General features: G+C 41.8%; 1 protein-coding gene across 1 annotated transcript in view; it reads left to right on the forward strand.

Annotated features, from left to right (window-relative positions):
- CCDC93 (coiled-coil domain containing 93) overlaps positions 1–14260 on the forward strand; it is a 72878-nt gene that overhangs the window by 6527 nt on the left and 52091 nt on the right. The window contains exons 3-4 of the mRNA XM_069021187.1: positions 2737–2834; positions 2926–3080. Coding sequence (XP_068877288.1) covers positions 3075–3080 — 6 coding nt within the window. The 5' untranslated portion in view covers positions 2737–2834; positions 2926–3074. The remainder of the gene's footprint in view (positions 1–2736; positions 2835–2925; positions 3081–14260) is intronic.

The raw sequence follows: 14260 nt of genomic DNA on the forward strand, positions 1-14260 counted from the left end.
GCAGGCACTCACAGCAGGAACTGTCCTGGGAACACTCCGAGCACATGACATGCAGGCACAGCAAGCTTGGCAAGAAAAAAGTGAAATCTGGTGTTGGGCAACTGGATTGTGCAAGGAACACCGGGATAAACAGAGTGATACCTAGTAATCAACTCTGTGTAAATCTCCCTGAAGCTATAAAAAGACAAGGAGGATTAATAATTGTCTGAGTCACCATTATTAAATATATTTTTCAAGTCTCAGGGTCACAGAGGCAGCACTGGAGAGCCATATCCTGGAGAAGGAAGACAAGAACATAACTGGTCCAGGTTGGCTGTGGCTCTGAGCAACCTGGTCTAGTGGAAGGTGTCTCTGCCCATGGCAGGGAGGTTGGAAAGGGATGATCTTTCAGGTCCTTTCCAACCCAAAACGTTCTGTGATTTTATGGTAATATAATATAAATGGAATTGGTCTTGCAGAGTTCTCAGGCCTTTTCCTCCTTCATAATTCCATTACCATTTTGCCTATAATCTCTGTGAAAAGATAAAGAATTGTCTCTTTAGTCTATAGTGACCTGCTAGTTAGTGTCAGCAAAGCATTGTTAGGCTGCCCTGGATTGCTGAGCTACTGCTTAAACTTGACCTTTTCTGGTGAAAGCAGGGACTTGGCTGTGTTGTGTAAGATTTGATATTACAACAAGAACATGGGGTATGAACCTTCTGAACTTATATTTTAATGTGATGGGAAATGGATCTGTTAACAGAATCAGTTATATTCTCCTCCACATATTTTTAAGGTTTTATAAGGAAGGCTTAAGAAGGTTTAATGAGAAAGATACTTTTTTAATTCTTACCTCTTTTAGTAGAATTATCACACACAAGTTGAACTAAAGTACACAGGACCTCAGAGGTACTGAAAAATATGTGCCCAGCTGTGTTGCTGATGTGGAACATTGAACTATGACCAGCCTAAACTGGCTCCTGGCTTTTGTCTTAGCCCTTTACTCCTACACTACACATTTTGAATATGAATGTCTCCTGGCATTGTAAATTTACCCCAGTGAAGAATTTGGCCTTCATGTTGCAGAGACAAAATCTCAGTATCGTGTTTGTGTTTGGATTGTTCTTAGTGGGTTTTTTTTTGGTAAGCTGTTTTCTTCTTTTTGCTTGAGTGACTCATTTATGAAACAAGATGATGAGATTCAGGTTTCTGATGGTCTTTCCATTACCCGGGAATTGAAGTACTCTGAGCAGGCCAGGACTCGCATGAAGATAAACACACATACTCAAAGTGAACACAAACATTTTAAATAAAACTTGTGCCCCTTGCTATTGACCCTGCTGATCATCTGCTGTGGATTTATGGCTGTTGTCACAGTACTTTCTTTTCTTGCCTTTCTTGGAAGAAAGCTTTTTCAAGAACTAAATTAATTAAATTCACAGAGTGTTAAACTAAAACTATTGTCCATACAGATACGCACATATAAACATGCATACACCTACAATTAGAAACCAGTTCTTCTGGAGATTTTATCTATATCTGGCAGATTAGATTATCTGGTAATTTGTTTGTTTTGAGTTTGGATCTGCAGGGCAGATGCTGGATTCCAGATAATATAATTACTTTGGGAAAGGGCACCAGCTTCTCATATGGGTATCCTTAGAGTCTTACAAAGCTCTTCTATTCCAAATAAATTCACTGCCATGTGTTAGTTGCCAAATATATAATTTTTTTAAAAAAGGGAATTTTGTACACCAGTCTTTTTGAGAGTAATCTGCTTGCACAATTTCTGGACTCTTAGATCATTTTCCAGCATTTGTGGTGCAGTAGAATAAAGATCATGTTTTATTCCAGTTATGAGATTTTAGCTATATATTATTAGAGACTTTAAAAGTAGTTTGACATGCTTGTAACCAGATCATGGGCCAAAATGAGTAATGTTTTGCCATCAGTGAATTTCTGCTGCTTCAGAAAAAGTGATCTTAACTTCAGAACCAGCAATGATCTTACATCTTACATGTTTCGATGAAACTTGGTGTCTTTATGGCTGTGCTAGAAGATTGATACATTTTCTGTTTGCTCTATAGGCAGAATTTCAGTCATCCTGGCTTTCTCTTTTACTGCATAATAAATGAGGAGTGTCATTCAAGGGTTTTTTTTTTCCTAAGGAATCTCATCCTCATTTGGTGCAGAGCCACTTCAGATGCTTTACTAACATTTTATTGTCTGCCTCTCTAACAGATACGGTGTCTGCCCAGAAACACTGTGGCTTCCCTTAGGTTGTTCTATTCATTCAATTCAAGTGGACAGTAAAACATGCTGAATGACAGAGTGTCACTGATGACTAGAGAGCTTTAAAGGAAAACCATTCTGCCTCCTGCCTTTTCATCAGTTTTCATATATCTGAATCTACCGTGCATACACACACTGTATTTTAATGGCCTGTTTATTAATTAATATTTCTATAAATTTTTAGTAATTAAATAATTAGGAAAAATAGGTACCTAGATGTCAAAGATTAATAATCAACCTGCTATTGAGAAATGTTGGTTAAGTGTATTTTTGGTAAATTATTCTGCAGTGCTTGGAAAACATGGAAAACTGAGGGAGGGTCTTTAAATGGAAAAAATCATTATGTCTGTCTGCTCTGGTCATAGATCATAGAGATGACTGAAAAATGCCAGTCTGTGACTTGTATCAGGGGTGTGAGTTGGTGGAATACCTGGATTGGTAACCAAAGACCTTTCTTCTTCTCAGGTTGGAGTTTGCCATGTTGTAGAGCCTGTTACAAAGCCAGCAGCACTTGTGTTCCCTTTTGGCTCACACAGTGCACAGGTCTCATGTGCTGCACAGGGGTAAGGTGCTATTAACATTTGCTTTTCTTTTTTCACTCTTCCTAGTCAAGCAGAAGTGTAAGTGACTGTAATTCCTCTCTCCATTAACTAGATGTGACACTTCAGCAACTTTTGCCTGACATACATCTGGTTTTCTGGAGCCCCTTATCCTGAGGGATCTCCTGGACCTTCAGATGCCCTTCAGGTATTAGATACCACTGTGTGACTTCCAAGGCAACCCAGGAGATCTTTCTTTCTGAAATGCAGGTAGGGTTTCTTTCCTGTTTATCACATATTCAGGCACTACAAGATGGATATGGTGTAAAATACAGATGTATTGGGAAGCAGAAGTGATGGCAGCACAGGTGAGGTAATTAAATGAACTGTCTTGGAGAGGGGTGATACTGGATGCTCAGAATGCTGCAGCTCTGCACCTCTTAAAATTACATACACTGTTTACAACAGCTCTTGGCTGAATAACAATTTATGTTGCTATATGTGCAGCTAAATGTTAACTGTGACACCATGCAGTACTGCTCTGTCTCTGGGTGAAGGTGTGAGTGGAAAGACACACAGAACTTTCTTCTGAGACATTCCCATCTATAGATACGTATGAATTGGTAGAAATAGCCTTTCATAATACCCACAATTTTCTGTAGTTCTAATTTTTATTGTGCCTGCTGCCTGAAAGATGATAAGACTTATTCATAAATTCACACTCCAGTGGTTTGATAAATATATAACAGTCTGAAAAGGAGTTTCTTGGTGCAGTGCATGTTATTTATCAGGTCTCAGTTTTCCTTGGGTTTGGTCCTGAGGTTTGTTGTTGATTTTTTTTGTTTGTTTGTTGGTTTTTTTTGGCTGACTTCTCTGATCCTCTTTCTACTAAGAGCCACAAGGAAAAATAGCACTTGGGACAACTAAAACTAAATTTTTTGTGACAAAAAATATGTTTATATACCTTTATTATATTATCTCTTCCTCTCTATCTGATAAATGAGGAGGCGAGAATATTGTAAAGTGATATTCTGTAGCAGGCACAACACTTATCAGTTACTTTCCTTTGACCTTCTGCCTTAGAAAATTAATTCACTTGAGCTGTTCATACACTAGAACATTAGGAAAAAAATAATGTTAGCACTGGTGAATATAATCTCTGCAGGAAAGCTGGGCAATTATTCAATGATCTAATCTTATCTCTTGTTTCATTTTTATATGGCAAGTCTACATTTAAAGTATTAGATATACTGTGCTTCTGCTCAGTACCATCAAACCCCAGTAAATAAACGCTGCTAAGTGCCACCATGAGTGAAGGAGCTTATAATGAGAAGTGTGAGCAGCCCTGTGCACCATTCATCATTCTGTTCAGGCCCATATTGGGGCTCTTTTTATCAGCACTGTTCGGAGCGGTGTCATCACCTCTGGTATAAATCTTCTGTCAGTGTCTGTCGTCCCCGTGCCCTATTAAACTCATGCTCTCACATAATCATGGAATGACCTTTGGATGTCTTTCATTAACCTCTGACCTGAACCCCACTGCCTTCTTGTTGGTAGGTAAATCTGTAACATGACATTTGCTTACGACTCAACCTTTATCCTTGCTTAATAGGTGTGCCTTTCAATTCTTTTTTTTTGTTCTGGAGCAAAATGATAGTTACAATCTTAAGGCACAGCTTGGATTTTAAAGGTTGGAACACAATATTCACCTAAGTGTCTCCTAATAGACTTTCTAATATTTTTCCACTGCTGCATATTGAATCTTATCAGTTGTAAACTGATGCAGGATGTTAGCCTCTCAATTTCATTTCTGATAGAAGTTTTCTTTACCTCAGATATTTTCTTCTTGCTGTGTTCACCTAATCAGGGATTAAAGATTGATTAATTCAAATTCAGTTGTGCAGCTGTGCCACAGTTTAGCCTAAAATTTCTGATCCTGCAGATGAGGATAGCTACTACACAGGAATAATGACAATAAAAATAAGGCAAGATTTTGTTCCCATGAGGATCAAGTGGGCTGGAAAGTAGTTCCTGCAGTGTTGCCGATGTCTTACTGCAAAGCCTTGGTCAAGCTACTTGCTTTTTCTATGACTCATTTACCTCACTTGTAAAACAGGCCATGGTAAAACTGTGCCTGCAGAATAAAACATGAAAAATGGCTTCTATTTACCTCTGGTGTGCTCGGGAACCAGGCTGATGCTCTTATTAACCCTGCTCAGCTAAGTGTGTGTACAGAGTTGAAAACATACTGAATTATATTTCTTCTCCTTCAGCCCTCCCTCCCCCTGTGAATGAGCCTCTAGTTACTCTTAACTATAATTAGTACCAATTAACTAAAATTCTTAGCAACTGTAGTGCTGCACACCCACTGATGAAAGGGGCCCTTAGCAGTGAACAGGAAAGGATGCAGTTGGGGTTTGTGGAAAAGGGCAGGAGTGGCTGGTGCTGCCTTGGTGAGGTTTGGGGGAACGGGCTCAGCCTCTGATGGGAAATGGGAGGCAGGGAGTGGATGTGGCACCAGAGAAGGCCAGGGAACACAAAATGCAGGTGTTAAGGGTGAATGAGATCGTGGGGAGAGAGAGGGGTGGATAGGTGTGGTGGGGGTCTGTCTGCAAGGTGCTGTGGTGCTGATTCAGTCTTAGGAGTGACCAAAAAAAAAAGCATAGGGCTTCCTGTGGGAAAATTAGGGTAAAAACATGAGCGAATGTACATGCATGGCTTCTGTAATTCTCTGCTAAAGTGCTGCAAATCATCCCGAAGCAATGGTAAAGTAAGAAAATATTAGATGGGTTTATCTTCTCCCGAATTTTACACATACCTTTAATAAGAATATTTTAGCAGAATTGTGTACATATAAAATTTTCAACTAGTTTGTGTAATGGTGACAGTGTTTCCTGCTCCATATAATGCATACACACTCTGTAAATCTGTTTTGATTTTGCTATTCAGGAAGCTAAAGCAAAATGCCAGCAGTTTGTTCCTGAAATGTTCTTTTACTGTATTCAGGAATGGCCAGTAGGTTATGCTTCTCTTTCCTATTTTGGTATGAGGCTGTCTCCTCGCAGCTGGAAGGCCCACCTCTTCTCAGCTTGTGATCAAGCACCATCAAAATGGAGACAGTTTCAGGGAATTGGGAATGAACAGATAAGCAATTTGTCTCTTTTTTAACTTACAGTGTTTTGACCTAACATTTCTCCCTGGTTTTATCAGCTCTGTCCTCATTTCTCCTTTTTCTCTCTCATTTTCTTCTATGCTTGGGTTTGTGTTTTTTGATATCAAGGGCAAAAAACCCCTGTGCTGGTATTTTTCACTTCATGAAATACCTGTAACAAGTTACAGGGGTAGCAAAGGAAACTGTAACAAATGCCAGCTGTCAGCAGATACCCATGCCTGGTGTTGGCTGACAGCTGTAACTCCTCTGCCTCTCTGGAAAGAGAGCTTGTTCTTGGCCTCAGCCATCTCCACTGGAAGGTGACATCACTACATGTGCCTGGGAACAGGGTCCTCTAAATGACTTGGGCATTGTCTGAAACAGCATCAGCTTCCTCGTGGTGTCTGAACTCCGGAATATGGGAGATACGCTGGAGGATGTGGCTGCAGAGGTGACAGTGTCAGTGTTTGCACAGAGCTCACTCACTTTTGGAGCACAGGCAGTGCTCAGGTAAACCCTGAGGAGTGCACTGGAGTTGGTGGTAAGTTAAACCACAAGCTGGTGAGATGCCAATTCCAAAGCAGAGTGTACACAAATGTCCTGGCAAGAGGCTGTTGGTAGGTCAGCTTGCTCTCATTGGCAAAAGGGGAAAAAACTGGGCAACACACTGTGTGATACCAGTCCCTGGACAATTAGTGACTATTAATGCCCTCGGGACACTGACACAAAGCCCTGCAGTGACAGGGAGGTAGGGACAGGGAGCAGGGAACCGTGGGAAATGTGATGTAAAGGTCATTTCCCTCATACGTGCCTAGTGCCAGTCTTCACTTGGGCCCAGCATCCCTGGTGGTGCCCATGATGTCACCTGGTACCTGGGCACAGGTTGACTGGACAGGGATCTGTTATGTCAGGTTTCATTGGAACTGTTATAATTCCAAATAATGGTAAAACTAGTGACAATAGCAATAAGGTACAACAGTACTCTGAAGCTGTAGCTATGGATCAGAATTATATTGTGCTAGGCACAGCAAAGCCCTTTCCATCACCACTGGAGAGTGGGATAAATGAAATCACAAAAGCACGGGAATAGAATTAGAAAATAAAGGACTGTCTCTCTACTTTTTATTTGGATTTCCACATACATTTGGAAATGGTTGTTAGGGTCAAAATTGGCAAAATGCAATTGAGAACCTCTGGAAAAAAATATATTTTGAGGAGCAACGTATAAAGTAAGGATCCTCTCCCTTAGATGGCTCCATCCCATGAACCTGAGTTTGCTTTTGACCTGGCCATGGCAAAGCAGAAGATTTTCAATGGATGACAACAACTGAGAGGATTTTGGATGACAGCAGCAAAGAAATACAAAGGGGTGGTTAATTGTGTGACCCGTAGGGAACACTGGAAGACATTAATGGGTATAAAGAGGCCATATTTCCATAAATGACCATTAGTCTTCTGCAAATGTTCCTTGAAATGTAAAGGAATGATTTTGTCTCTCCAATTAATCATCCTAGAAATCCTCCTTCGTGTAATCTTGAAAACACGGGAGAGGACTTAGTTTCAGTAAATGTTGCCAGAGGTACAAAATGGCAGAGTAATGTGTTGTATAAAGTGATTTTTGGTGGCAGAAACTGGATAGGAAGCCAAGAATACTGCACCAACATTTGAGCTTTTCCGTGAGAGGCGTTGCCAGCCTCAGGAGGGAGCACTGGATAATTTATAGGTTAACATTTTCTTTTTATGTGAATAGCATTTTTTCTCATTTATAGTTAATTAGGTTAAGCATGCATGGGGAGTGAGGGAGGAAAGACTTTCAGAGAGAATCTAAACGATTAGTAATTTGAATGAAGTAAAAGAATCTGCTAAAGGATGTAGCTCTGGAATTAAATATGTTGCTATAACAAGTGTAAGTATCAGATAGGAATTTTAAAGGTTCTCACATTAATTATAGCAGAAGCATAAAAAGAGGTAGAGCATATTTACAGATTTGGCATGTGGATTCTTTTCCCAAGTAGCTGCTGTGTCATTTTACTAGAGGAGGAGAAACTATTTGTCCCACCATTTCACAGGTTTGTATCTTTTGCACACATTTCACGTCTTAGGGGTTTTGGTTCACATACAGAATCAGTTAAGGTGAATTACAAAGTAAAATGAACATTTCCTTAACCACCGAATTTCTTCAAATCTTTTTTCCTGTATAAAATCCTCTAGACACTTTCTGGTTGGATGAATATTTTTTTGGCAGATTCTGTGTGTTCATCTCTACTCAGGGACTGGAACAGTTCCACATAGGCCCCTCTAAAAATTTTGCAGCATATCTAGTCTGGGACAGACTATTATGCAGCTACTCAAATGGCTCGGGGTATTAAAATCACCTGGGCTGCAGTTTGTTTACTGGTGCACAGACCTGTCAAATGCAGCATGTTGATGGTGAGGGTTACACAGTGGGCTGGCACCTCCCACCACGAGGGTAGTGCAGCTCTCCTTTGCAGCACCTCATCACAGGCTCTGTCCCATCCTGGTGTCGTATTTCCCTGGCACAAATGGCTGGTTTCAACCCCAAGCCTGGCTCTTCACTCTCTGACCCAGAGCATGGCTGTTATGGGCAGAGCCAGGATGTCATGTTCCAGGATACCTGTGATGAGCAAAACAGAATTTAAAAGAAGGAAGACATTTATGAAAAATAAGTTAAAATGCATTTTCACCTGGAATGCCTTCCACTGCGTAATTTTTGAAAATGCTCAGAACAGCTTTTAACTAATTTTCAGTTCTCTTAAATGTTGGGTGGAGTTTTTAGATGTAAGCATGTGAGTTCAAATTTAAGCACTTTATCCAAGGGATCTGATGTACAAGCTCTCCCAGCTGAAGAGTGTGCAGTACTTCTGAAGACCAGGCAGGACTTTGAGTTAGATACTAAATATAGATGTAACAGTTTATCCCTTGACACCCAAATAATCCAAAAGATGAATGATTTATGATTTCAAGAAATGAGTGATTATTTATACTGGAAAACACTGCCATTTTTATTGCACATGAGCAGTTCCACATGGAGAGTTATTCAAAGTAGTTTAATATTTGTGCTGTGCCCACAAATGCCAGTTTCTTTTTCTAGACAAGGATCTTTAAAATATACTAAAGAAATTGAATGCTAAGCCCCAGTGAAAGTCAGGGAGAGATAAGCACTGAATGCCTTCATTTTAAAAGATCCCAGTATTTACTGGCTTACCCCCAGTTGACACAACAACATTTTAGAAGCAATTTTGGATTCTTCCAACATGAAAAGTGTGGTGCAATGAGTTTAAATGTCCTGCCTTGGGTGACCCAGGGAAGCAGAAGCAGACACAGTAGAACAGAGGCACATGACTCAGAGCCTGGCCGCCTCCTGGACTACAGAACTTCTCTCACAAGCCAAGGGGATTCTTTCACATGTGCAAGGAGAAATGTCAGACAAAACAACAGTTCAGCCAAGCTCATGGTGAGTTTGCATAAATAGGTTTTGGCCAAGCAGCCAATGCTGAGGAGCAGAGCCCAGAACTTTTGAGTTCAGTTCCTGACAAACTGCACCTGTGCCTCTGGTGGCTGCTGGTGAGTCCTTCGCCTCACCAGCCTGAAAAGCTGGGCAGGAATGACTTATGGAGTGGTTGTGAGAATTAGCTAATTTACACTGGGCCAGAGCTCTGCCGGGGAGCTGCTCTGCCCTCAGTGGGAGAGCCTGAGACGTGCTGTCTCCAGGATAGGATTGAATTGCACAAGGGCTCCTCTGTTGCTGCTGAGGTCATTGGGAGGTATTTTGATCCGCCCTTTAGCCCCTGTACTTGCCCAGGCAGCCCCATGGACTGAAGCTGACACATGGGTGCAGTTTAGGCATTTTGGGCATCAACCAGCTCCCACAGGGCAGCTCAAAGAAAGAGCTGTGGTGAGCACTGCTGCCTGTGGAGCAGCACCAGATCTGAAGGGCAGCATGAGCTCTGCCACACCTGATTGCTGCACCTCTAAAGCATGTCCATAGCTCTCCATGAAGAGATTCCTGCACAGTGAGAATGTTAACAGGACTTGTCCCTCTGCCCACATGCTGGCTCCCATACATGGCAGGAATGATCACAGCGGAAGGATCCAGGTGAGGAACCACAAGACTCTTTATTTCCTGACACCCCTTCTGCTTAGAGAGTCAGGCCAGTTCACAGGGGGACAACTCTGGGATTAGGCAGGTGGACTCTGCAGCTGCTGTTTTATTTGTCTCAGCAGCATCAAATGTCTCCTCTCTTCATCTGAGAGAAGAAGGAAGAAAGGCAGACATATTTTATCAGTGGTAAAAAATGGCAGTATCCAAGGAGAGGGATCAAGAAGGGATGGCTGGTGTGGCTTCTCTTCAAGACCTGGATCACACCACTGGCAGCTGAAATGCTTCTTGGACCGGTTGGTTTTCCCATCTTTGGGAAGGGCTCCTTCCCTTGCAGCTGGGCTTTGTGTGTTCTCTCAGTTCACACTTCTATACTTGGTCATCAGGGCAGTGGGAGGTGCTGGGTGCACTAACAGTGCCTAGAGTACTGCCTAGCTCTGATGGCTTTTGCTGTTTCCTTGTGGAATCTATCCTGGAGGCTGTGCCAGTGGATGTTCCAAGGCTTGGCTCATAGTTACATTCCTTTGAGAAATAATGGTTTCACTGGAAGAAGTTGCCAGTACATTAAAAATGTAAGAAGTACAGCATTTTTCACACAAACGCTTGCTGTCAATATGGATAATGAGCTATGTGCTGCTGGTTTCCTTCTTGGGGTGGGAGACAAAGGAGAACTGGACTTTGTACTGAATGGATGCTTGTGAGAAGCTGGTACTATTCAGTGATTCATGAGCAGCTTGCAGACATCAGGAGTAAAGGTTCGTTACATCTCTAATTTTTTTCTTCCTTTGGGCAGGTGGCCTAACAGCCCAACAGCTGATCCTATGTTTTAAATTTAATTTTAATTGAATGCACTGCTAGAGATGCCTTGAATTGACTCTTTTTGTTTGAATTTCCTAAGGGAGCTTGCCCCAAGACCTCTATCCTAGTGATAACTTATTCTGGCCAATGGAGCCAGTGTGTATTTATTGTGTAGCTCTTCGTCCCCTCTCTGGCTTCTGCTCCCATGAACACTGCAGTTGCTGATGACTAGAAAATTACTCAAGTGTGAACTGTTTCACTGTCTGTCACTTTGCTCATTAGGCTAGTGAGAAAATGTGTCTATGGCTCTGTCACACACAGCCCTCATTAGGTTAGCAGCACATTGAGATCATTGCCTTTTTTAAAGATGGCTGCAGGAAAATGGCTGGGTAGTTTGATGCTCCTCAGTAATAAGTAGAAGTAGCAAAACTAGGGCTCACTGCATTCCACTCTGAGATAATTGCATTGTTTGCAGAGCCTGATCAATGGAATGAAGTGATACTGCTGGGTGAGGCAGCATAATCCCACTTCTTACTCTGAGTGGAAGGGGCATAAGGTGCTCAAGGTGTGCAAAAGAGATTTAGGACAAGGACACTCCATTTTTTGCATCTGCTTCTCCTTGTGCCTGTTAAACTGGAGGAGCTTCACTGAAGATGGTGTGCTATCAGTTGTATCAGCGTGAGCAGAATTTAGGTCTATCAGCTATTGCTCTAACTGGCAATGAGGGCTACCAGGGGGTTTCTAGTTCCTACCCTCACCAATTAGCCAAAGCACTAATCAATACAGACCCATTTTAGCCATTCCTAGAAGGCTGCATTTAGACTCTCTCACTGCCAAATGTCCGTGCTGAGCTTCTGCTAGAAAACGTGCTAAATGACCACGTGCCTTCTCTCTAATTAGTGCTTTCTTTCTAGTATACTTCTTTTCCTAAGCAAAGAGTGCCACTGACTTCCACACTGGCATTTCCCCTGAAACTGATCCATTAACCATTATATGCCATGGAAAGACAGGTAGCTATTTACTCCAACCACCAGAGCAGTGACAGAATTCTACTTGCAGTAGCACCACAGTGTAGGATTGGATCACTGTATTGTTGGGAACTGCTGCTTGCTTTGCTGCAAAGGGTGATTCTGGGAGCTGCAGTACAGCCTTTCCTGCTGTGGCTTTGGTGTGGACATAGTCTAGCTCACCTCCTTACTAGGTGCTGTTAGCATTGGTAGGTGAAGTTTTGCATGTCACTACAATTGCTCAGAAAAGTCATTTTACTGATGGAATTTACAATTTACATGAGGAATTTCTTCTATGCTTTCATTGTAAAGTATTTCTACTGGTGATTTGCTTCTCTGTGGTGATCCCAAAGACCTGAAAGGGAGTTTACACACAAACTTTTGCATTAATTGAATCTTTATAGAAGTGTGTGGGGCAGTGTCTGGTTGCCCCACTGGACCTGCAGTGCTGATGATCCATCTCTGCTCCGCCATGGGAATGTTCATTGTTAGCATTGGTGCAGAGGATCTGTGATGTTCTGTAGCTGATTAGGTTCATAGCAGATATGTATCCCCTAGGGATAAGATGATGAAAAAAACTTAACGCCTTTTTGCTTATTTAAAGTTGATATCCAGCTCCAAGTTAAATTGGGTATCAAGTACTTGACTTGCTCTGCATATATTCTCTTCAATTCTATATACATAGGATTCTTCTCATTATCTGCATTTACAAATTCAAAGGCAATTAGCCCTGAAATAGCTAGAAATGTAGAGAAAGAAATGTTTGAATTTTTACTTCCCATAAAGTTCACATTTTCTTTTTCATTTAAGTGGAACTTTAATTTCTTTTGAAGCACATACGACAAATGAAAAAAAAGAAAGTCTCTCGTGGGATGGGAGGCTGAAAAGGACCATTATCATGAAATAGAATATTTGCTTCCTAAGCTGGTGATTCAAATACTCCTTGAGAAGCTGAGTCTGTATCCACATGTTGAGAGTGCTGGTGCTGGGATGGCTGGGCTCTGGTGTTTTGGGTCTCCTGGTAGCTGAGCTGGCATCAGAGCAGTGCTGGGTGTTTCTAGAGGCCAGCCTGGTTTCTGTGCTTGGTACCAGCCTGCAGTGTCACCACAAAGCACAGCCAAACCTGCAGCACCACATCAGCTGCTGTGTCCAGCCCGTCCCTGCCATAGGCTGGCATTCAGCTGCCTCTACAGTCCCCAGCAGGAGCTCAAATTTTTATCCAAGCCAAGCTATGGAGATACCTGTGCAGGAACACCTGTGTTCAATCAGAGGCTGAGTGGGTGTTAAAGAACATGGGAATGGAAGAAAGGGCTCAAATTCTCATTTAAGACATAATCCTGGTGTAGCCTCTGTGAAATAAGCCAGTCCAGTTCCAAAGGAATTGGTGTCCCCATACTGAGAATGAGCAGACTGAGAAGGCTTGGCTCTCATAAACCCAGGCACAGAGCAGCCATAGGATAGGAGCCAATTTCCTGGATTTTCCCTTTGTGTCAGAATGGAACCAGTCTGGTGAACAGGAAAGCCTGAACTGTGGCTGCAGTGCCTGGGCAGGAGGGCAGCTCTGGGGACCTGTCTCCAGCTCTCTGCCATCACTACATTCCCTGCAGACCAGCCTGTCCATCCCTGCAGGCTTTCACAGGCCTTGTCCCACCTGGCCACTGGGAATAGCAGGTTCATGCTCTGTGTTGATTTTTCAGTTGTCTTCAGTTTTATATTAGTATTTAAGTTTCCTTCTCAGACATAACTTGTCTTCAGACATACCAGCTTTTCATGAAAGTAATTAATTTACAGCAATATCACTTAGTTCATCCAGCTGGCTGGTTGTGCCTTATTAGTGCCTAGGAACAAGACTGGGTTTTTTCTTTCTGACAGGGGTTCTTGGAGCCTCGATGAGCAATTAGTTTAAAAAAAGCTGTCCTGGGGAGACAGAATTAGTACTAAAAAGGCCCAAGCCCTAACTTGAAAACCTTCGAGATGTCTGGAATTTTGTTATTCTTTTTATTCATCAAAGGATACATTATTAACTAACAATCTTCCCCAAAATACATGCCACCTATTAAAAAATAATAACTTTTTTAAGGTTCACAAGTTAATTTTAATAATTTTTATTTAAAGTGAAAATATAGTATCATATACCAAGAGATGATTGAGTGTCCTGCTGAACAGATGATGCTTCAAGTGTTGCTTGGTGTTTTTTGTGTTGGTTGGGTGGCTTTTTTCATAAAGAAATTTCCCAACGCAGAATTACTGCAGGAGTTGACTTTCAAAGGACTGTTGGTGGCATCATTTCTTCTTCTTTTTATTGGAGCTGGGGGGAGCCAAGATTAGACTGTAGATGTTTTAACATCTGTAAATTCTTCAATATCTGCTGCAG

Source organism: Aphelocoma coerulescens, chromosome 7, assembly GCF_041296385.1.
Source record: "Aphelocoma coerulescens isolate FSJ_1873_10779 chromosome 7, UR_Acoe_1.0, whole genome shotgun sequence".
NCBI lineage: Eukaryota > Metazoa > Chordata > Aves > Passeriformes > Corvidae > Aphelocoma > Aphelocoma coerulescens.